This window comes from Myiozetetes cayanensis, unplaced genomic scaffold (assembly GCF_022539395.1).
Source record: "Myiozetetes cayanensis isolate MyiCay16 unplaced genomic scaffold, myiCay2020 scf6-25, whole genome shotgun sequence".
NCBI classification, from domain to species: domain Eukaryota; kingdom Metazoa; phylum Chordata; class Aves; order Passeriformes; family Tyrannidae; genus Myiozetetes; species Myiozetetes cayanensis.
The window spans coordinates 20389859-20414373 of NW_026087853.1; the positions used below are offsets into that span (position 1 = coordinate 20389859).

A 24515-nucleotide genomic window follows, 5' to 3' on the forward strand; every position below is an offset into this window, starting at 1 on the left:
CATGGACCTGTAATAAAATTGATACCTTTGTGCATGGTGAACAGAACCTGCAGTAGGTACTCTGGATTGCGCTGCTATTTGTGACTTGGTGTTTATTTAGAATGAATTCTCACACTTGAAGTAAATATTGCTGCCTGAGCTGAATTTAACATGATTGTTTTGAGTCAGAACTGAAATAGTCTGTAGAAACAAAATCAGAAATACAAGGAAAAGATTTCTGCAGATTGGAGATGACATATCACGAGTTTGTGAAGAGGTTTGCCACATAGTACTTGGTGAAACTGGTTATGTCTCTCCTTGGCTTTCAAGGGTAAAAGAATTAAAACTTCTTTTTCTGTTAAACTTCTTCCTTAATCTCCTTGTCACGTAGTGTTAGCACAGCAATGCCAGATGTGTTTCCTTTCTGTGGTTAGAGGATATCCCGCTTGAGGGGCTGCCAAGTTAATTGATCTAGAGGTGGTATTTTGTAACTGAAAGAAAAGTTCTATATTTCTGGAATGGAGGGGGAAATATGTCAGAGAAACAACAAATAGTTTGAGAAGCCTCAAGCAATTTTGTATATGATTGCAAATTCACCTTTAAATGCAAACTCTTCTAGGAATTAATTTGAGACTGCAAGATAGGGAAAGAATCTTTTTCACTGGTTGTTGCAGTTTGATGATGAGTGGCAGTACTGAAATAATTTAATGGTTGATTCTATTGATTTTTAACATTTCAGTGTATAGTCTAGGAAAGTGAAATAATAATCTTCTGTTGTAGTTAATTTTTTTAATTGTCTATGCCCTAACTTGTGATGTTTTTAAAACACAGGTATACAGGGAGAGTGATAAAAGACATTATTAATATGGGTTCCTACAACTACCTTGGATTTGCACAGAATGTTGGGGCTTGCCAAGAAGCAGCAGCTAAAGTTCTATCCCAATATGGAGCTGGGGTTTGCAGCACTAGGCAGGAGATGGGTAAGTTGGAGGAAGATAGTATGTTCCCTGAATGTATGTTCCAAAGTCTGTAATCTCAGTACCTGTAATTGCAGGTCTTTGAAACATTAGTTGTTCCAGCACTGAACTTTAGTCTGACCAGTAAAGAAGCTTTTACTTCAGTGAAGATAAATTGACTTCCTGGGTTTAGTTTATATTGCACAACAGTTGTCTTACTTATGTTTTCATACGTGTTTTTTTCTTTCAGTGTTCCCTTATGGGCCTTTAAGTAAGAGTAGCTTGGTTGGTGGAAATCCTTCTTGTAGAATTTAGCAATAGCAAAAGCTTTTCCTTACTCTGAATTTCTCTTTTGTGTGCAGGAAACTTGGACAAGCATGAGGAGCTGGAAAAGCTAGTTGCCAGGTTCCTAGGTGTGGAATCTGCAATGGCATATGGAATGGGGTTTGCAACCAACTCTATGAACATTCCTGCTTTAGTGGGCAAGGTATGGCTTAAGTCATGGACAGAAGCTCGTCTAACAAAGATTCTACTGGTTAATTTTTCTAAAAGCTGCTTTTTTGTTTTTGTTCAGTGGCAACCCCTGCAGATATTCTCTATAGAAACTATAGGTCTGACCTTTGCTGCAAATCTCTTTGGGAAACAGCATCCATGGGACCAGTAGCAACCCAGAACTTGCTGTCTGTCTGGGAGAGAGCTTAATATGTTAGGGCTTGCTTCCTCGGGCTACTCACTGGTTTATGAAATAATGGCTGATTAACAGGCTGATTGGCTGAAGGTATTTTGATGCTTTTGAGACACTAAGAAGTGACTGTGTCAGATAAGCTGAATTGCATGTTGGCACATAGGGAATTTATTATCTTTGAGTGACAGCTGAAAAATCCTCCCTTTGAAGGAACAAAATCCCTGTAAAAAAGTTCTTTGAGAGATACAATGTCAACTGTAAGGACTCATGTCTACTGTGAGCCCAGTAAAACAGTAGATAGTGTAGTCTTGAGTGTCCAGTATCTCCAACTATGCTTTTTTAATTATTGGAAAATGAAATGGAAGAGAACTTTTTGTTTGCATCTTCTGATGCAAAATGTATTTTCTCTTAGCTCCTCTGTAGAGTAAAATACTGCAAGTACTAGAACAGTTTCCTCTTTTGAAAATAATTCACTGTCAACCTAATACTACTAATCTATAGGAATTCTTTGTCTCTGCTTATTTGCCTCCTATTTCATTTATTTATTTTTCCATTTCTTGAGATCACTTTGTAAATTATTCCACTTATGATATCTACAGATTATAAATTTTCAGCCTTGTTCTTCCTTGCAACTCTTCTTCCTGGCGATTCCCTTTTGGATTAGCTGTAGTGTCTTCCTGTATGTGGTACTTCTGACATACCTTTTACTTGCATTTTTTGGCTGTTTGTGTTTCCACATCTCTCCAGTTTTCTGTTCAGCAGAAAAATCATTAATGATTTCGGTGAGACCTTTAAGATTCAGAACACACTGTCAGATCCATTTAAGTAGATAGCTGACTGTTGTGAGTACAAATTACCACTCCATCTTTTTCTCTGTGTATGTGGAGCCCACTGTCTATCTTCAATACCATATGAAAAAAACCTTTCTTAGGTTCTGAGTTTTCATATTTGAACTTTAACAGGTTTTACAATCACTGAGAAAATCTGAACAGTAAATTTCATGGCATGTAACATACCTGTTTTCATGCACCTCATTTACACCTTTACTAAAACAGCTCTTTTCATAGATGGATACAGCAGTCTGTACTGTGTTAGTCATGAGGATACTTAGTTTTTGTGCACTTGAAATAAGTAAGAAGCTTCTGTGTCATAACACTACAAGTACCCTTATACTCAGGTATATATGCTCTTATACTTCAAACAGAAGATGCACGCTTCTGAAGAAAAGAGTTCTTGTCAAATGAGCCATTTTGAAGTTCATAATGTTGACAGAATGATTTTTTTTGGCCTCCTGAAGTTGCTTCTCACTGCACATTTGATTTCTTCATTGTGTGCAAATAAGGACTCACATAAATCCCGAATTCTGGCACCAGCCAGTACACAATTAAGTGTGTGCACAACCTGTTTGGCAATGCTTTGATAGAGTTCTCAGTAAAGCTCAGAGATTCCCATACTTGATTAGACTCTTAGGTGCTTTTATTATTTTTTCAAACTACTGTTTGTGTCGCTCTGCAGGTCCTACATACATTTCCCATTGCAAAGCTGCTTGCAACATGAATTTTTGGAGGTTTGGCAAATATAATCAGTAATGGCATCTGCATTTGGCCAAAAGGAGTTTCTTTGACAGTTGCAGATATGTTTGAAGTTAATAATTATTTGTATTGTATTTGGACACCTATATTGCAACTTAATTAGCTTAGAACAAGCTACTGCAATACGGTTGCTCACACAGATGTAATATTGGACAACCTCTTCCATTTCTGCTCTGTGGAATCCTGAAGCACTTGGTTTATATTGCTACTGAATCCTCTTTTTATAGCAACAAATACAACTTGATTATCCTAGATCCACTTCTACCCCATAATATGATCAGCATTAGTCAGCAAAAGGAACTCAAAAGCTTCATCAGGATTACTTAATTGATCTTTATTTACTATGCTTTGTTAACAGCAGCTTCTACTAAGCAGATGCTGAAAACGGTGTAGACTGAAAGTTGTGTTTTAGCACTGTTAAAGCATCACTAAAAACAGGTCTTTCTACACCTGGAAGTTTTCAGCAGCAGAGACCTTCTATTCATTGCCAAGTTGTCAGCTGCCTAGTATAGTCACTGCCAAGGATGCTGCATCTAGACTCCAGATAATATGAAATTTGAGAATTACTTATTCAGTAGCCACTCTGAAACTTGCCTGTTTTAGAGTAAATGTCGCTAATATAGTTATTTTAATTAGCTAATCACACCATTCTCTAATGCCTGTAGCACAGAGCTTTTTGTCATAGCTCTGGACTGATAGAGGCTAGACAATTAAATTGGAGCAATGATGCTTGAAGGATCTTTTTGTTGTTGTAAGAAAGCAAATTAATTTCCATGTATTGGTAGGTTGTGAAATTAAGTGCTCAGGACTGAATTACACAATTAATATATGTAGCACTCTGTGGTAAAATGTGGCATTCACTTTAGTTTCCTTGTCTGCCTTGTAGGATGCAGTGGTATGTCTGATCTTCACTGTCATATGTTCTTCTAGATCCCAGTAGTGTTGTCTCCAGTTGCTGTTAGCCTTCTCCTAGATGCTCTCTCAAATGTAAATTTGCTGATAAATGCAACTGAAGTCTTATCATTGGAGTAGCAGCACTCAGTTTTACATATGATCATCAGTGATTGCTGTACTGTACCAGTGGCTTGTGTGATCCTTTGCCCTTTCTCTAGAGGCAGACATTACTAGACTCTTTGCTATTTGTTCAGTTTCAATTTAATTTGTTTTTAATTGAATGTCGTCTCCTGTTAACGGCGGATGAAAAGAGGCTGCTCATCAATTTGTTAAATCTACTTTCTGCACCAAAAGCTCATCCTTGTTTTTATGGAGAAGCTCCTTCTAGACTGTTAATCTCTTCTTCCTTTTCTTTTAATGTATCACTTTTCCTACTTTCTACCATTTAAGAAGTATGCTTGTATTGGATTATTATATTTGGGTTTTCTCATACAGTAATGTTTGACAGCAGTGCCCTCTGATATAATATGCATACTCTTTGTCTGGTATAGTAGTTCAAAGAGCAAACACTGGTTGAAGATTTTCATACTTCTTATGCCAAAGTCTCTGAAATATGCCATGTTTGTCGCAGCAGTATGAACACTTGAATTTGCTGCAGTTTCCAGGGCAAACCAGTCTTGAGCTTTCTCAGGATGTAGGCTGTTTCTTGGTTCATTGTCATTCTAGTGCAAAATTTTCTTTATTATGGAGAAAATAATCCTGTTGTCTGTGACACCTCCTTGTGTAACTATAGGCAATGCTTTTCACAGTCCTTTCTAGTAACTCCCATTGCAGAGAAAAAATCTTGGTTCTTCCCTCCACCAGTGGTTATTAGACAAGCATAGAATGAGCAGATGTTAGTGGTAAATCTTCAGCATCTTGACATGCTTTCTGGATTTTTAACTGAACAAAGTCACTTCTAGAGTTGCAGAACACTTGCATGGTAATTTGAATGAATGGGCCAAGGTTATTTAGAACTATTGTTGCTCCCTTGCATATTAGTCCCCCAATATATACATTCCTGTAGCCCACAGTGATAACACTGTGACTAAATGTTCAGCATATCAATTATTGACCTGGAATCATCACTGCTCTCAAAACAGGCCTATCCTGTTTTAATATTTTTTCAAGGATTTATCTTCCCTTTTTGAAAAAGCAAACAAATCCAATGTCATAGTTAATGACTTCAGAAAACTTCTCAATTTCATTATGCAATTTTGTGTTCCACCTCCTGTCTTTTTTACATTACCTCCATCTACACATGGGTTTAGTAAGTGGTTGCCTCCTCATGTAAGGAATAGTGCAACTTTGATAAAGCTTTTAATCTAGGACTTTGGTGGCTTGTTTCTTAGCACCACCCTAGACTTGCTGCGTGAACTGGGGCAAGCTTCTCTGCTCTCTGTTTTACCTGACTGCGTGGGAGGATGAGTACTCATCATTAGCATGAGATATTCAGGCAGATTCAGCTGCCAGACTTCTGGGAAAAGTGAGACTGAAGTGGTTCCTTCAGTTAAGGGCAGTTTTTATTTGTATTTATTGTATATTTTTATTTGCCATACTAAGGCTGCAAATTGTGTATTAGCAAGTCTTACCTGGACTAGCTGCATTTATGTTGGAATTTTTTTTTCCCTAAATGATCTGTAAGCAGTTCAGAGCTGAAAGGTGTTATATGCTGGCTGTGAAACATAACCTTTTCAATATCTTCCTCTTTCCCCATCTAATTCAGGGCTGTCTGATTTTGAGTGATGAACTGAATCATGCATCACTAGTGCTTGGAGCAAGACTGTCAGGAGCAACTATTCGAATCTTTAAGCACAACAGTAAGTATCAGATGGTGGACTCTGCCTTTTGCAGATGCTGTAGATAGGATACACACTCTTGTATCTTCTAATATCTGGAAATCCAATTTCATGCAAGGAAATCAATTGCTGGCTACTGGAAAGGTCAGAAGACTGCTGCTACTGAGAATTTAATCATCCTGTATTGGATATTTTTTTATATATTCAGTCCCAACTAATAACACTTTTATCCTGAAGCTGTTCTAGCTTACATCTTTTGCATATGAAGAGAAACATGCTACCTTTTGGCAGGTGTAGAGGCACTGTTGTTTTAACATAGCTTCTTGCTACTTGGATAGCTCAGCACAGTTAGATTATTCAAAGAGTCTGTGTCACATAATAATGCAATCTTGTAGGGGTCTAGGTTACAGTTTGGGGGATAAGGAAGTTTAATTTTAGAACCAGATGCCAGTGTTATCCTACAGTAACAAAAGCTTACAGTTGCAGATGTCCTAGCTGAACTACGCAGTCGTGAATTGGTACAATGTAGTAGTAAAGGAATTTTTGGGATGTGAAGCATAGATTAATTTCACTGAGTTACTTGCTTTACGTATTACTTCCAATATACACAGATTTTTACTTTCCTAATTTCATCTTCCTCCAAATAAGGTATTTATAATAACTTTCACATTAAAGATACCTAGGATTTCCTTCTCTTACTCTCAGTGAATGAGGCACCTGTTGTCCTTGATTAATAAAGCCACTACCTTCATTCTTCAGCTACTTCTAATACTCTTTATAGTGTCAGTCTCTGAGATCATGATGACTCTTGCTCTCTTTGAAGTGTGTAGTGGTGACAGCAAAGCTTGGGTGGCTGCAATTATTTTTCTTTCTTTGTCCTACTTGGTAGTGGATTCTCTGCTGTGCTTACTGTTTCTTTTGTGTTCTCTCTTTCTTATTCTCTATCGTTTGAATAATTGTCTTTACAAAAATGTAGAGCTTATTGTAACATTCATAATTTTTTTTTAATTCTTCATAAATCTTGGTTGCTGAGCAAGATCACAAAAGCTTTGCATTCTACTTCTGCACATACTTCTGAACATTACATCCGTTTCCAGAATTTCAAAGATCACTGGTTAGAATGCAGTTCTGGCTATAAGGAGAAGGACTTAGAAGCTCTGCTGTGATGAAGAATAGATGATCTGTAGGAATGGGGTACAAACTAGCAGTGGTGAGATTGGGGAAAATTCTTGAAAAATTAGAGATGGTGGGGTTCTGTGAAAGAGAATGAATGGCAGATTAGAATTAGAAGGCAAAATGCAAACAGTGGTCTTGGCCTGTCAAGATGATGTTCAGTTTATATTTCTCTATGTGTTTTCAGTCCTACTCTTGTTGTACTCTATGCTGCCTTAGTTAACTTGATTTCCCGGAGAGGTTAATGGCTTTATTCATATTCTGCTTTTTAGAAATTACAAGAGGGGAAAATGAAAAATCCCCCTTAAAATCCTTGTTCAATGTTTTTTTTTCTCTGCCTCATTCTGTAGTTTGTCCTTTTTATTAAGGTCAGACTTAGTTCCCAATCTTTCCCTCTTTATCGAGAGGTCAGAGCAGACAAGTATTTTCCACTGTTCTCCCTAACTGCACTAAACTTGTCTTTTCTTATTGAGAGATTTGTTGGAGACAGGTACTACACTGCCTTCTTCGTTGACTTTTTCTGAACACTAGCTGTCCTTTGACGGTCTATTGACTGACCTACTTTGCTGTGTAATTTCTAGCCTAGTTCTAGTTCACAAGCTGCTCTTGCTGCTACAACTGCCCTATTCTACCAGTTCTCTTTTCATGATTAATTGTCTTCTTTCTCATGACCTAGTGTTTTTATATCTGTCTCTGCTCAGCACTTTGGGTTGTATGCTTTGATTAATCCCATCTCCACTCCTTTCCTCCAAGGTTTTTTTTCAGGACTGATTTCATGTCTATTTATTTGTTCACATTAGTTAGGTCTTTTAGGATTGTCTCAAGGGTTCGTAGCTGAAGCTAGTAAGGTTTCAGAATACATTGCTACTAACAGCTTCATCTGTCTGGTTTCTGATATTCTGAACACTGTCCTCGTTCCTACACTGGTCTTTCTTTTCTATTTTTGGTTTAGAAGCTTCATGTTCCACACCTCCAGTCCCTTCAATTTTAAATGAAGGAATAAAAAATTATACTTGCCCTACTTCTCTTTATGTGCTTTGTTCTATCTTTTACTTATCTTTAGTTGATTATCCTTGAACTTACTTGTTCTTTTTTTAATTATTTCTATCCACAAGGACATTCTTACTATCTAAATGGCTTTCTCTTTTCATCAAAATGAGATACTCTTTTTTCCCACCCTTTCTTGGTTTGTGCCTAATGCTCTAACTTATGTTTTTAGCATAGGAGTATGAAATTTGTCCTTGGAGTTCATACAGTCACCCACTCCCTTTAGGCTCATCGGTGGGCCCGCAGCTGAATGAAGCCTGTGCTTGTTGACTTGTGTATGGTCTGTCCTCCATGCTGGAGCAATTTGTGCATTTCTGGAATATTGCTGTCTTTAGTCATGTCAAAGCTCAAGCTAGCTGTTTTGGTACCATTTAACAGTAATTTCTGGTGCAGATATGCAAAGCCTGGAGAAGCTGCTCAAAGATGCTATTGTGCATGGGCAACCTCGTACACGGAGGCCCTGGAAAAAAATTCTTATCTTGGTGGAAGGAATATACAGGTACAAACTATTCTTTATATTCCTAAGACCCTCCACATGAGATCTAGATGCTTAGTGTTTGGGTTTCTTTGCCAAATCGAACTATGAATATTGTCACTTCATAGTTATTTCATTAATCTCATCTGTGAATTAGATTATGCTATGTTGATCTCACATCCCGGGTTTTCTGTTGCTAGAACTGTAGCTGCACCTGGTGCTATCACAATGCTTCCCACATCTTGATTAGATTATAGAAATTAAATAATCAAACCCAATTATTTATATCAGAACTGTGGTCTTAAATTGCTTGTCCATTCCATTCTTTCTGTGCTCACTAGATGATGCTAGTGTGAATGGAATTGCACAAATATAATGTTTTTGCTGAGAGTGAGTAGGAGCATGTAGTAGGCATAGCTGTGTTAGGCATTTAAATCATAGTGACTTTCAGCACAAAGTGGGGTGCTTTGGAGTGCTACTAATGAGAGCCTGGTCCTTAAAAACAACAGGTAAGTAGATGTATGATCAGAATACTGACATAAGGGTGGAAGATAATTAATTTATAAAGTCATCACTGAACACATTCCTGTGCTTACTGTTGCTGCTACTTATTTAGTCTGCATGTCAGCATCCCAGAGATGTTGAACAGGTAGAAACTAGAGCTCTGGGCCCCAGGTGCAAGGAGGAGAGGTGCATCTCTGCAGAACATGGTATGTCTAGCAAATTTTAAGTGTTCATAATTGCTGAAAGAGTGAAGAAATGAAAGCGTAGTGACTTCAGGCTCCATAAGGTGGTTGTCCCAACCATTAAATCAACTTACACTGAATTTTTGTTTCTCAACAGTATGGAGGGATCCATAGTCCGTTTGCCTGAAGTGATTGCCCTCAAGAAGAAGTACAAATCCTATCTGTACCTTGATGAAGCTCACAGCATAGGTGCCCTGGGTCCCAGTGGCCGGGGTGTAGTGGAGTATTTTGGGCTCAATCCTGAAGATGTGGATGTTATGATGGGAACATTCACCAAAAGCTTTGGAGCTGCAGGAGGATACATTGGGGGCAAAAAGGTAAAGAACTGGGAATCGCATGGCTATTTTGGGCAGGTGGTGGAGTCCTTCATTAAGCATTTCAAAGTTATTCTATTTTTCAAGTACCCCAATTGTCCATTTGTTTCATAAATTTACATACTGTCTAATAATGTGAAAATCTGTGCAGGGCAGAAGAGTCTACTTTAGTAAAATACCTTATAATTGTTTAGTTCTCACATGGTCAGTGACGATCTCAGGTTGCAGAATGTATAGTAATGATGTAGTATCTTTCTAGGAACTGCTAGGAGACAGCAAACAGGGATTTACTAAAGTTATTTTTAATGAGACTTGCAGGAAAAATACCAAAAGCTGAAGTTTTTCAGCGTGTTCAGAGGAAAATCCCCTTCTTAGATTAATCTGGTAGAATTGATTCCCCCTGAACACAAACAGTTTGCTTTCTAAAAAGACACTTCTTCTCTTTTGTTTTTTTGGTTGATTGGTTTGGGGTTTTTTGTTTTGGCATTTTGTTTGCTTGGGAGGGTTGGGGTTTTTTTGACTACTGTCTTTTTTTTTTTTATTGGAAAGTATGGCTAGAAGGTGTTGCTCTTACCAAACTGCAAATTCTCAGAGGGAGGGTGTAGATAATTCCCTGTGTTGCTGTTCTCATATCCTGAAATATATCTCACAGATCAGGCTGCTAAGCTTTATTTGAGGGTAAACTTCTACCATTTTCCTACCAGGACAAGAATTTTTTATATATTAATTGTGATAATTACTTCCACCCATCCAAATGGAGATGGGACTTACAGATGTTCCTCTTAGGGAGTTTAGTACAGTTAGATTAAAATTACTCTTATATCTTTCCCAGAAAAAAAAGCACCATATAAATCTTTTTCCAAAGGTAGTGAGCTACTGGGATTAACTCCATGACATAAGATAAAGGAGCTAAGAATCTTTTTTAAACTATGTTTTAGCTACTGATTGAGGGATTGCTTCAGAGCTAAGAGGTCTTAAATCTTTTTACCTAGTTTGTTTCAAAGTCCCTTTACAACTTTCTTTCATTTAACTGTGACCCTAGACAGACAGCAACTGAACACTTCCACATGTTTTTATAATGCATTCCAAGCTTGTGGTAGCTAGAGGGTCATCATTATTTATTTTGTGGTAGCAGAAGACAGAATCTGTCCTGGCATTCATACTGATGTTTATAATATTTTGCTAGGGTGGTCTGGGTATTTTAGCATTGTTACAGTTAACAAGCAGCCTAGATCTAAGGTTTGTTGGTTCTTTGTTCCTTATCTAACCTACTTCTGCCCTCTAACAAAAATAGCATGTGTGTTTAACTGGGAAATGCATGAGGGATAGGACTAAGGCTTCTTGCAGTCCTAAATTACACCTACTGCTTTATTTGTATTTTGCTGATAAATGAGAGAAAAAATTTTGTGACCTGTTCCTCGTTTGGTGACTTTTGTGGGGAAAGAAGTGTACTGAGCACCATACAGAAACACCTGTGGATCCTGCTTCCCACTATTTCATTGTTTCATACTCCCCTTGTTATAATAAACACTTCTGAAACGCATCCTGGGCACAGCTTGAGTAATGCAAATACCTTATTACAATCCACTGCTGGTGGTGTCATCTAAACAGGTCTGTTGTAGGCATTTGCCTCTGATCAACACACATTCTTGCCCTGTGACATTATTATGGGATGTCATGTCCCTCCTGTTCAGTTTTCAACGGTTTATTTCTTGTACTGTAAAATGTACTTGGGATACTTACTCTCTTCTGGGGCATTCTGAAAGAGGTTTCATGTGGTGCCTCATTTTATTGTGATTAAAGACATGACAATGAAGCATTTCTTTGAGTGCTGGGAAGGCAATGTCTGATGCCTCTTGTGTTTTGCTAGGAACTGATTGATTACCTCAGGACATACTCTCACAGTGCAGTGTATGCAACATCAATGTCACCTCCTGTTGTGGAGCAAATCATCACCTCCGTGAAGTGCATTATGGGTGAAGATGGTACCACTATTGGTGAGTCTTTCGAATAGTAGGCATGTAGAAAGGGGAAGCCAAACAGAGCCTCTATCCCATTGACAGATAACTCATTCAGTGGACACATTCAGGATTATTTGTAAGTACATATTGGGTTGGAATTTCTGGAGCAATAAACCACTTTACTGTCCTTGGCAGATCAGCTTAATAACAGTATAAAGAGTTTCCACCTAGAGGTAAGTCATCTTAGTCTCATCTAAGACACAGTATTGTCTTGTATTGATTTTTAGTTCTGCCTAGCTATTCTGGCTTCCTTCTTTTTCTTCCCATTGTCTGTCCTTTGTTATTTGCCCCACTGTAAACACTGCTTTCAGAGTATTTTGCTGTGTATCTTTTACAGTTGTGTGCTGGTTACTGCAGGGCAGTGCTTTCAATTTTCATCTCTAATATAAATTGATGTTTGTGTCTCAGTTAAAGTAAATATGGGAATGTTTCTGAAATCCCTTTTTACCTTGGGAGCTAGAAGCAGTTTTCAAAATCATTAAATTTAATGGACCAGGAGAAGAAATTCAGCATATTTGTCTTTATAGCCTTAGTTTTCTTATTTCATTATGATAGTAAAATAGGGGAAATTTGTACTCATCTCTGTGCATTCAAAGTCATAATCACAAATCCTCATGTCTCATTTGCCTAGTGGGTAGCAGCTTCCTTCAGTTATAGCATGAAGTAAACAGCTTGTACTTGTGATGTTTAAGCTGCCTTGAAACTGAAATGGTACAGCAGTTTGCATGCAGGATACTTTTACCTCCTCACAGGTAATTAAAAGATTGTGAGCAGCACACACAGGATAACAGTGTAGTTTGCTGAGGATCTGTCAGTGGCATTCAGTTTGAAGGCTCTTAGAATTGCAGCTGCAGTATATATTGAGTTCTGGGAGCTTGAGGCATCTGGCCACGAGGTGGTGGTGGTGTATGCTCTAGAACTGAATTTGCTTTTTGCTTTTGAACGTGAACCTGTTGGATAACTGTTACAGTGGAAACCCTCGCTGGAGAAATGACTTGGGAATTTTTCTGTTATAACAGGTTTCATTTTGTTTGTTTAAATTATCTGAGAACAGAGTTAGGTGCCAGCAATTGTTGGTGGTGGTTGCTCAGGAGAGATGTCATTAGTGAGGCCAAATACAGCCAGGCAGTGCAGTGAGTGCTTCCAAGTGGTCCATGACAGATACCTGTACCAGCCAAGAGTTATCTCCCTACTCTCGAGTACAGATATTAACCAAGCTTCAAATGACGTGAAAAGTTGTCTTGCTCTCATCTCAAAAGGGACTGTTTGAGCTCTTAATAGCTGATGATTTGCCAACAATCTGTGGTCTGCTTAGGCGTTGCTTGTTTTGGTTTTTTTCCAGTATCTGTTTTGCTTAATGAAGCAGGAAGCAAGGAATGTGTAACTGATTTCTGTTTGCAGTATTTAAACTCAGGCATTTTTCCCCCTTTCTGAGGCTACAGTGTGGTATTTGTTCAAACTGGGAGAATGGAAGTAAATTCCACTCCAGACTGTTCTCCTGCCATTATGCGGGCAGGATCCAGCTGAGCTGAAAGGCAAAACTGATCAGGAACCAGTTTGGTGAAAAAAATAAACTCAGAAGACGTTTTTTGTTCTCATGTTGCTTCAAACGCATGTCAGGCTACATCCTGCTAATTTAGTGCCAAGGAGTACCAGAATTCTTAGTCACTCTTTCTAATGAGAAAGTAAGTGTATCATTTCAAAGAGGTCTCAGTAAGTCCAATTTCTGTACGAGCTGTAGCAGTTTTTGTAAGTGATGGATATAACAGCTGGATAGCCAGAACCCTGTCAAATCTCAAAGGATTTCTCAGGTACAGGTCTTGTGAAAGTGTTACTGGCTTTTTAAGCATCAAAGTCAACTTTCAGCTTCGATAAACACCTCATAGGATGATTCCTGCATGAAAGTGCTTCTGTGTTCATTTTCTTCAGAGTGCTGTTACCCAGTAATGCATTTTTTTAATTGCCTTAAGGCTTTAGAGATAGTATTACTTTGTAGACACTTTCTGTGGATGAAGTTGGCAAAAGTTCAATTGGGTGAATTTAGCAGCTGCTTAGTGTTAGCATGACAAAGTTTTTTCTTTGTTTAAGGGTTTTGGCTGAAAAACTTCTATTTGGATTCTGTGAAATTACAAGTGGGACTCTGGAGGACCACTGCTTGCAGTTGGTTTGAGTATGAGAAAATGAGGACTAGATGGGTGCTGATAATAGTTAACTGTGGAAGACAAGTGGAGAACAGTGTTAAACTGGGTCACTGGTAAGCACCTCTGAATTGACTGCATATTACAAAAATTTCATTGCTTTTAAATTAGTCAAGCTGAACAAATGGATGAAGGAAACAGATAGGGAAGTGGCTTTACAAGAGCACAGGAGTTGGAGCTGGAATCAGAACAGTAGATGGCTAGCTCCCAGCCTTGTGTTTTGGGCCACAGATAGATCTTTTAACGGCTTCAAGAATGCTTTCCTGAAAAGAGCCTTTGCGGCTTCTTTGCCTGCCTGCTTCTGTTTACCATGCGCTCTCTGTGTAATAGCTGCTGTTCTTCATGGCATCAAACCTTCATGGACATTTTGATGTCAGATTAAGATAGTCTGTAGCTGAGGAATAAGTAGTAGGAACTAATTAGTGTTTGTAGATTAAAGGTTTTTTTGTATATCATTTTGCAAGAATATGTAAATTCTCTTAGGTTATTTCTAAATCTAATGAAGCACTTGAAGGCTCCAAACTTATAATAGAAGATGTTGTAGTTACTAAAATTTTACATAACTAAAAAAGTGAGTGTCTCCTTTCAGATTTTTCCAGCAAGCTGCCAGTGATTAAATAGGGCTTTAGTAGGAGGCAGCACAGACAAAATATGAAAAGCTGAATAGCCGCTTACAGAGAATGTAAGATGGGTGACATGCAAATATGCTGCCTGAATTGGGACAGTAGTTTCTTGAGTCTTGATTTCTGTTCAAACTAATTTGTTAATTCTTTGTAATGTTTGTGCATGTAAGTTACTAGCAAACCTCAATCACTCTGTGAAGTCATCTACAGGAATATAATTATATAGGAATACAAGTATATTACTTGCTCCTTCATCCAGACTGCAAAAACCACTCCCAACAACCAAAGCAATGGCAGAGCCATGTTACTGGTTTTTGGTAGTGGTGCTTCCAGTATTGCATCTGAAACCCCTCTAAATTGTCTGATCAATGTCTGAAAATTTACGTTAGTCCTGTTTTACTTGCATTACTTGTAAATTGGCTAGAAGACCATCATGTGGTCTTAAACAAAACATACTTAATCTGTGATCCCTTTCTTCAAAGGAACAGTTGTCCTCAAGAGTGTTGAACATCTTGAGCACACAGACTCTGTTCAAGAGAACTCAGTATCTCATATATCATCACATTTGGCTTTGATATATGGTAGAGCATGGTGAGCAACAGAAAGGGAGAAGGCTTCTTTCTGCAAAACTTTTGGAGCTGCTTTCCAGTTCGAAGTCACTAGGGTTGGAAATTTTAACGAGCAGGAGCAAGTGTTGCAGATGCATGTCAACAGTTCAATGAATGCTGCTCTTGGTCTCTGTTTAGCCACAAAGATGAATGAACTTCAGATTGTTTTGTAGATAAAGGGATTTTTTAAACAATGATAATAAAAAAGACACAATAAGCAGACTTTTCAGGGTCATAGTATACACAAAGATGACAAATTGGTTCTTGGAATGGAATTCTGGAAAGTTCTAGCATCGAACCACTTGACTCTTGCTGTTCATGGGGTGTTTGTATTATTTCAGTTGACTGTAGGGAAAATGAGGCAGCTTGGTGCTTGTCATGGTAAATGAGATGTTGGGATTTATAATGTTAAGTAGTTGACCTGTCTTGGTGAATTTTTCAGTATCAGTGGTTTGGTTTGAGTTGAAAGCTGGATTTTTTGCCATTACAATCTCTCTAGGTCTGGGAATCCAGCTGGTTCCTTTATTTATTTACATAAGAGCTAGTGATACATCCTGTACAACTGGAGTTCTGTTAGCATGGTTGCTGTTCAGGACCCAGCCTGTTTGTTGCCCTGATAACATTGCTGGGGGCAAGTGGAAGAGAATTGTAAAGTAACCTGACTGATATACAGGCAAATCAAATCATGCAAAGTGAAACCAGTCTAGGGACTGGTTAACCACCTTCAGAGATGAAACTTAATTTGCTTTCCTGTGTATTAAAAACTGACAATGAGTTTTAAATCCAGGTGTATTTTTAAGTTTAAACTAAAGCTGGCAGTGCTAATAGCTTGTAAAAGAGGTAAACCACTTCCTTCCATGCACATAAACTCAATAATAGTAATTATACATGTTGACATTTATAACAAGTTTACTGTCTTCCATCTCATTTTAGGAGACAAATATCCCACACCTAATCACAGCACCATGCATAGCACGTAGAGAATAAGACGTGGATAGACCTTGCCCAAGATGGCACTTAAATTTTGAGCACTGCATAGTAACAAATTATTATTATCCTCCATAGCTCATTGGAGGTAGCAGTTGCATAGGCCATCCCAGCTGCTAAACTGCTGGAAACGATAAGTGACCTTTGAAGGCCATTCAGTCAGGTAGCAGCATACAGTCTGATTGGTATTTGCCTCAGCACCTCGGTTGTGAAGAGCTAGTAAGTGATTCCATCTCATCAGAGAAACCATTAAAAAAATAAAAAACATATATTTCTGGTCTTGCCATTGCTATGTGCAACAATATTGAGCAAGTTAAAGCAGAGAAGTTAGTTAAACCAATTATAACCAAAAGGATTAGGAACATACAGCGTCTTGGCAGAGAATTGAGCATAACTGGGCTATTGAGAAGACAGGACAATTGTTATACTGTTAATATGCACAGGGAGAAGAAGCATGCTGGAAAAAAACCCAAGCCTGGTCTGCTTAAATTCAGGAGGAGAAAAGACTGCAATTAGTATTTTAAGCTCCATGTGGGTAATCAGGCCCGTACAACATTAGTGATTTAATCAGCTGCCTAATCAGTACGTTTCTTTAAGTTGGATGTTTTGTAACATTATCTTTTTCTCCAAAGACAAGCCAGAACTATATGCAAGTATAAAGCATAAGCAGTAATGAAGGAATAGCCAATGTTTCATCACCTGGAACTGAATTTTAAGTAGCTTATAGTATATTTATAGAGGAAGTCTGTACCTTGACATTGTTAGCAGTAGATCCACAAATGGAAGCAGTGACTGCTGTTGTACTCAAAGGGGGAAATAAATACTCCTTGTACAAACTGAGGTTGAAAACTTTCAATTATCATTAAAATCGGTTCATTTGAATTTCCTTCAATAATGCACTTGTTAATGAGGTGTTAAATTATCACCTTGGGAACCTGGGACCAGTCAAAACTAATTTGAGCAAAGTGAAAACTTTTTTTTGTTGCTGCCCTTGAGAATCTCAAGCTGAGCTGGGAAACTGCTGGAAAAACAAATACTCTGGGGGTCATAAAGAGAGTTTCCTGCTTCTCTCTAGGGGTCTAACAGTTTTAAACATCATTCTCTGTATTTGTGCTTCCAGCTGAGGATCTTTTAAATCCAGCTTGTTGCTGCACCCCTACCTCCCTCCCACAGAGCACGGCAAGCCTCCAGAAAAATTGCTTTAACCTGGGCTGGGCAGGAGAAACTTTCAGCCTTTGATGCTTTGAAGAGTGTTTACAGACATTAGCAGAGCTGTACTCTTTATGTTGTACATTGGAATGTGAGAATTCTTCAGCACCTCTTCATTTGAACTTTGTTCGATATTGTGGTGTTTGTGGAAGATCTTACAAACCTTTATAACTGTACACCTGCTTTGTTTGCTTAACATTCTGGTTCTTGCTATTTCTGTTCAGGTGTGAGCTGTCAACCTATGTCTTCATAGCCTAAACACTGATCTGTCACAGCTGAAATACAATTAGGAATGTGGCTTTGTTGAAATAATTTAATTTTCTTCATTTCTTACGCTATATTTCATTTAAAATGTGTGACTCACTTTTTACTCTCCATAGCACAAGGGGCCATGTTTCTACAGAATGCTGGTGTGCTGCTCCTACAGATGAAATGAGAAAATATTGGTAGCAGGTCACTACTATATATTGTTAGCAATAGTACAACTAAAATTCTTGTAAATCAGTATCAGAAGTAAAGTACTTCAACAGGAGTAATCAAAAATCAGGTGATGTGCACTCTGTCTGTCTTTGGGTTAGTATGAAATAGATTTCATGGTTCCTGGTGTGGTACATGACTGACTAGAGCAGTATTTTGAAAGTACCTGAATGACACACACAAGCACCACTTCCATCATCAGTCCTGGCAACTGCAGCAATTTTCTACATAGAAAAATTATTACTAGTATTACAATAGTGTCTGCAGTATACAGACTTCTATGAAAACTATGTAATATAAATGTTTCTATCTTCTTTGGAAAAAAGCAGTAGTTGGTAACTGAAACCCTTTCTGTGAGCTATGTGTGTGTGTGTTAGGCTGTGTGGGACTTCCAAGAGCTGGAAGCAGAATGTTTAGTACCTCCAGTCTTTACTGAAAATAGCTTGTCTTTTCTAGGCTTATAGCTATATTCCTGACAAATGACTTTTTGTTCAGGACCTGGCATTGTAGAGGCAATTGTGGGTTTTATATGCACAGCTTTGATCTTTCCAGGATCCTTGGAAAACAGAGCTGTTGAGGAAGAACAAGTCTGTAAATGTCACAGGAGAGACAAGGCCTCCAGGGTTTGGGCCTTTTCAGATACAAACCCTACTCTTCCACCTCACTGCAGTTCCAGGTGGCAGGATACCAGGAGCTTCTTGCCAAATACAACTTACTAACATGGGAAAGCTCAACAGCCTTCCTGCTGAAATTATTGCAGAGTTTTAGGGTAAATCTGAGAGCACACTGGAGAAGGACAAGTATGGCTGCTATAACAGATGTGCAGTCAGATGTGGCCAGCTCTGACTTAGTGGCAAATTTGCAGGCTATAGCTTTTATCATGAGATGAACTTCTTGACTATAAGCATCACTGACGTCAAAGGAGAAACTTGAAATGTTGTACAGGACCACTACTGGAGTGGATTGAGGTCTTCACAAAAAGGTGTATGAAGACTGTGCTCTGTGAAAGATTCAGGTGCTGCCTTCTCAGTGTCTTCACATGAGCTTCCCATTGGAAAAAAAGCAAACAAAACCAAGCCAACTCATTCAGAGTGGAAGTTTTTCACTTTAGGTTAGGACACATTAGTAAAGAGCACATACACACTTGCAGCATCCTTTCTCTCCCATTGTGCCTTGCGTTGGATGAAATCTGTAGCAATATTAATGTTATCTACCCTAGGTGAAACCAGGACAGAAGTTCAAGTCATGTTGAGGGACAGAAAGACCTCTGGAACTTACTGTACTCCACTCCATAAGTTCCCATTTAGTACTGCTGATGAAAAGTAGGTATTGAGAACTATTCTGTTCACTTTTCTTATCCTTTAAGGGAGTCTTCTATCAAGAGACATAGTAGAAGATAGTCTATCTGGCAGACTTTTTTCTGGATTTTCAAACTAACACAAAGATTAAATACTTCTCATAGTACTTTACAGTATTAGTTACTGGTCAAAGCTTACTTCTGTGTAGGATCTCATTATTGTCTCAAGCTCACAGAGCCTGTTTCATAGTGCCCTGGCATCGTTTCTTTATAGAGCTGGTTTCTGTTCAGTTTGGCCACAAGATGGTACTCCCGTGTTTATGGCTGCTGTCTCCCAAAGGAGTTTGCCAAAGAGTACAATAGTCAAACCCTCAGGTGATAGCCCCTCATGGATACCTCACTATCCAGGTATTTCTAGGTGAAGCTGATTATTAGCTCTTTCTAACCAAAGCTGGGAATTTTATAGCTGGCTGCTATTGCTTTTGCACTGAATGACAGGCCTTGCTGTGTTAGAACTTGAATATTAGTCTAACTGCTTCAGGAACAATGCTGTTACAAGCTTTTAACGTGTTGATATGGAGTGTGACCAGTCAACTGACTTTTGCTGAATACTGTTTCCTCCACTTAGAGCGTTCCCATCTGATCTTATAGTTGAGAGCAGCACTTCATTGGCTAATGCAGCTGTAGGGAATGAGGGAGAAGATTGTTGCTAGTAATCTGCAGTTAATTTGCACTGTTTCTTATGGCTACCTTATTGTCTGTGATTTATGTGACATACAAATCCCTCTATTTGGCTGAACTGGCTTAGAGTTTTAGAAGAATAGATTAAGCCCTATAGTGGTTGTAAAACTTTGTGCTTCTATACTGGCTTGATGTGAAATTCAAAAAGTCAAGCACAAGTCAGGTGAGGAGACGCTGAGGGAGCTGGGGTTGTTAAGCCTAGAGAAGAGGAGGCTCAGAGGACACCTCATCACTCTGTACAACTACCTGAGAGGAGGTTGTAGCCAGGTAGGGGTTGCTCTCTTCTCCCAGGCAGCTATCAGTAAAACAACAGGACATGGTCTCAAGCTCTGCCGGGGGAGGTTTAGGTTGGATGTTAGGAAGAAATTCTTTACAGAGAGAGTGATCAGACATTGGAATGGGCTGCCCAGGGAGGTGATGGATTCTCTGTCCCTGGAGATGTTTAAGAAGAGACTGGATGGGCACTGAGTCCCATGGTCTAGTAACCGTAGTGGTAGTGGATCAAGGGTTGGACTTGATGATCTCAGAGGTCCTTTCCAACCCATCTGATTCTATGATTCTATTAGGTATGGTTGTCAGATTCTTCATCCTTCCTAACCCTGAGCTCTTGCTGTAACCTGTGTTGTATACATTGGATTTTAATTATTTTCATTTTTGTAATGCTTGTACCTGTCTTTCTTCACTATGAGCCCAGTTTGGAGTAGAGGAAGGCTACAAGGCTACACAAGTGCCTTCTTTTTTTTTTTTTTTTTTTTTGGAGTGGGATTAGGAAGAAGTAGTTAGTAGTTCATAGCCTGTTGATTCTGGATATTGTGCTCTAATACCTTGTTCGAGTCCATAGATTTTGGCACCTAGTTAACTTAGAAATCTTAATACCAAGGGAAACGTTTGGAAAGTGCTGTGTAGACAGCGAAATATTCCTATGCAAGTGTTTGTTCTTTGGATGAGTTCTTTGGACAATTCACCCTGAAGTGAAGGATTTGAATAACAGTGTTTTTATGGAAGCTCTGTAGATGCCTGGTAAACAAGGGGAATTACACTGTGTTCTGGGACACGAGTGTGTGAGATCTGGCAGTTTTGATAGTTCTGTTGTGATGGCATTTATTAGAATGGTGGGAGAAACTGCTGTTCAGGCACGATCTTGGATTCGTGAGGTGGTGTTTATAAGACAGGTGAAGTTTTGATTTTGATGTATTCAGTGGGATTGAAGGGTTGTTTGAAGGCTCATATGAGGGACCTTGGGAATATTTTTCATAGCAAGAATTTTCTTAACACAGGTTGTAAATATTCAATGATTTCATTTCCCTTCAGATTTGAGGGCAGTGTAACATGTGGCCACAAGGGCTGTACAATCCATACACATTTGTTTTTCTCTAGTAGTAATGTATTGTGCAGTGTTTCAAGTGCCTTTTCTGTAAAGTGTTGTCTGTATAGATCAAACCTGTTAAACTTAAGCATCGTGCACTACAGCTTTTTGTGTGTTATGGGGAAAAGGAATACTGTTTTCTACACTCTATCTTGTGGTCTATACATGTAGAGAACATCTGTGCTGTATAACATAGGGTGAACTCCAGCCTAACAGGACCAGTATGGCAGGACTTGGACTAACGATACAGAAGAGTGCAATAGATGTTTTTTTATTTGTTCTGTCTCTTTTGAGGTGAATAGTTTTAGAAGAGATCTTATACTATCACTGTCAATAAACTCTGGAGATGGAAGGGGTACTTAGAATGTTAGCATTTTTTTTCTCCTCATGCTTGAGCTAAAGCTGAATTAGTGTTTTATACTGACTGTATCCTTCTGGTTTTGACTACAGTCTTAAAATGTGGAAGTGGGCTGCTTTGCTGTTCTTATTGCACATGTTAAGCTGGAGGTGATAATCTCTCTGGTTTTGTAAGGTTTTTTATATCTGTATCATATTTTACAATTAATAAAGACAGTAATACTAGCTGAAACTGGGTGACTGATACATTATGTGCAACACTTCCTGATTGAAACATATGGAGAGGCCTTCATCATATATTTTTGGGTATAGTTTTAATGGCTATTCATATCCTTCATCATCTTCTCTTGTACTACAAAGGCAAAGAACATTGCTTTACCCCCTTGTGTTGTTGTTTAAAATCCCGAGGAACAAATAGCTTTTATGCTACCTTCCATTCTAAAAAAAGAGTCTGCACAAAACAGATGGAAAATATAGTTCACACTCTTTGTTGCTATGTTGTAAAGCTACTGAACTGTCTCCATGGAAGTAGATTATAAACATCCTTAATATAATATGCTTTGTCAAAGCTTGCACATTCCTTAGCTTCTAAAGAAATGTGATGTTTGTATGTGTTCCTGATGTTTTTGCTCGCTGTGGCTTTAATCTGCCGTAAAGGCCTGCCAACCTATTTGTGCCGTGTTTGAATCTGTTTCCTTCTGTCTCTTCTTCACTGATGCTTTCTCTTATTCTTGGGATTTTTAAGAGAAAAGATGTGCTTTTTAAATTTCAATGTCCATGGTATCATAATAAGAAGAATATAGAAGGTTTTAAATGTTTGTTTTTCTTGACAATTTTGTTAACTTGTCAAATTAAATTTTATTGAAACTATATAGAGTTTGGGATTTTTTTCATGGTTTTGACCTTATGGTGAAGGTGCCATGACTAGTTCAGAACAGTAGTTTGACCAGCACACATTTCTATTCGTTCTCTGCAGGACACAAGAAGAGCTATCAAACAGGTTATGTCTTTGCAATGATTATAAATGCTATTATCACGACTGTGCATTTGTGATAATACAAAATCTGTATGAACTAATGTGTGAGTAGTATTAATACAGATCTTCCCAGTGACTAATATGTACAGTTAGGTAATATATATACCCAGGCAACACCAAATTAATTTCTTTGTTCTGCAGGGATAGCCCTAATCACATTCTTTAAAATTACTGACTGATCTGAACCAATGCTTTATACATTCAACTTCAACATAAAGATGACTGTAAGTCATAATTGTTAGGAAGCAGTGAATTTCAACCATGTGACTGCAGTGTTACCAGATGCAGTGAGCAAGTTGTAAACAAACATGAACATCTATTGTGAATTCCATTTCAGAAATTGCTTTCTGGATTGCCTAGGGTGGGGCTGGGGGTGAGGATGGGAGTTCTTGCAGGCAATGCTGCTGTTTTTCAACAGGTCCTTCAGCTAGTGTCAGAGTGAAGTTGAGCTGGTAGTGTGCTTTTGTTCTTAGTTTCTATCACAGTGGAGTTACTTGGTCTGTCTGTATAGCTATTCTATTTAGCTGTGATACTCAGAGAACTTAAGCTGCTTTCAGTAGAAATTCAACCTCTGGAAAAGTTCTGTGTTGAAAAATACCGTGGTGGCTTGTGGGGTTGGAGTTAGGGAACCCTTCTGGATGTCTTCACGAGCCAAGTCTCTCACTGCAGCATTGTTATATAGGGTTTGGAACATACCAGAGGAGATACTTAAGTGTAATGTGACCATGAAATGGAATTGTTGTTCCTATGTAATTCTTTGCATATGAAATAATTTTGTGTTCAGTCAGTCTTACTGATTTTTAGATATACAGTCACATGCTCTTTCTTTGTTTTTCTCTTTTTTTTAATGGTAAAATAGAGTTTGTGGACAATTTTCTTATCAGCTTAGCAGACCAGGCATTATCTTGAATTCTATTTCAAGTGGAAAGGGCTTGTGTGTTTCTGACAGCATTTCTCAGGAGGCAGTGTTTTGGTTTGATTTTGTTTGTTGTTGTTGCCTTGGACAAGATCCATTCTTCATCAAAGACAGCAAATCCTCCTACTTCTATCTAGGTGGATCTCCTATGACTAAACACAAATGGAGAGTATGGAATCATTTGTTCTGTGCTGTGTGAACATTCAAGTAGAGACAATTGCTATTTCTTCAGTGTCTGACTTGAATCTGGTATACCACTGAGCTAGTACTGGGGGAAAAAATTTTAAAGCAAATTACCAGATACATGAAAATCTAGTAGTCATTAAGGAATCTGGTCATACCAGCAACTGGCAGTCCTTCAAAAGACTTTCCCAAGTCTTTAAGAAACAGGTTTCCTTAATGCAAACTGCATTTTGACTATGCAGAGAAATGGCAAGAGACTGTGTTATGATTTCCCATCTCTTGAAACTGAGGTCTTGAAATAAATTGCAAGATGACATTACATTTGATGTCATGCTTTCTTCTACATGGATAACTCAAATAGATTCTTTATGCAGTGTGGATTTACTGTTTTGTAATTTCTGTAGCTTTAAAATTAAGGGACTGTGGACAATAGACAATGGGAGCAATTCATTTTAGTTTGTGTGCTGTCTTGCATAAGATAAAAGCCTGTGTAAATGTGAATGGGAACTGTGGTTGGATTTGGGGCCTGTGTTTTGGGGGGATTGGTTTTTTAGGGTTGGTTTGTTTGGGTGAGAGAAGAACCAGTCCAGGAGAGCTTTTGCAGAGGTCAACCTAGGGGGTTGTATATCTTGCTGAATAGTCCCTCCCTCTTCTTTAGGTATTGTTTGTGCAGACTTCAAAGACTGCTTGAGGTCAGCAGATCATTTCCTCTAATTATCACACAAGGAGTCTGAGATGGTAATGGCTCCGTATTCCCTGTTTCGTGTCACTTTCTTATCTATACAGAGGGAAAGGGC

General features: G+C 38.4%; 1 protein-coding gene across 3 annotated transcripts in view; it reads left to right on the forward strand.

Annotated features, from left to right (window-relative positions):
* Positions 1 to 24515, forward strand: part of SPTLC2 (serine palmitoyltransferase long chain base subunit 2) — a 74472-nt gene that overhangs the window by 17884 nt on the left and 32073 nt on the right. For all 3 annotated transcript variants that reach the window (XR_007631546.1, XR_007631547.1, XM_050336535.1), the window contains exons 4-9: positions 811 to 959; positions 1298 to 1422; positions 5872 to 5965; positions 8558 to 8663; positions 9483 to 9702; positions 11570 to 11696. Coding sequence is in view for 1 of the 3 variants with exons in the window: in XM_050336535.1 (XP_050192492.1) it covers positions 811 to 959; positions 1298 to 1422; positions 5872 to 5965; positions 8558 to 8663; positions 9483 to 9702; positions 11570 to 11696 (821 nt within the window). In the remaining 2 variants the exon portion in view is untranslated. The remainder of the gene's footprint in view (positions 1 to 810; positions 960 to 1297; positions 1423 to 5871; positions 5966 to 8557; positions 8664 to 9482; positions 9703 to 11569; positions 11697 to 24515) is intronic.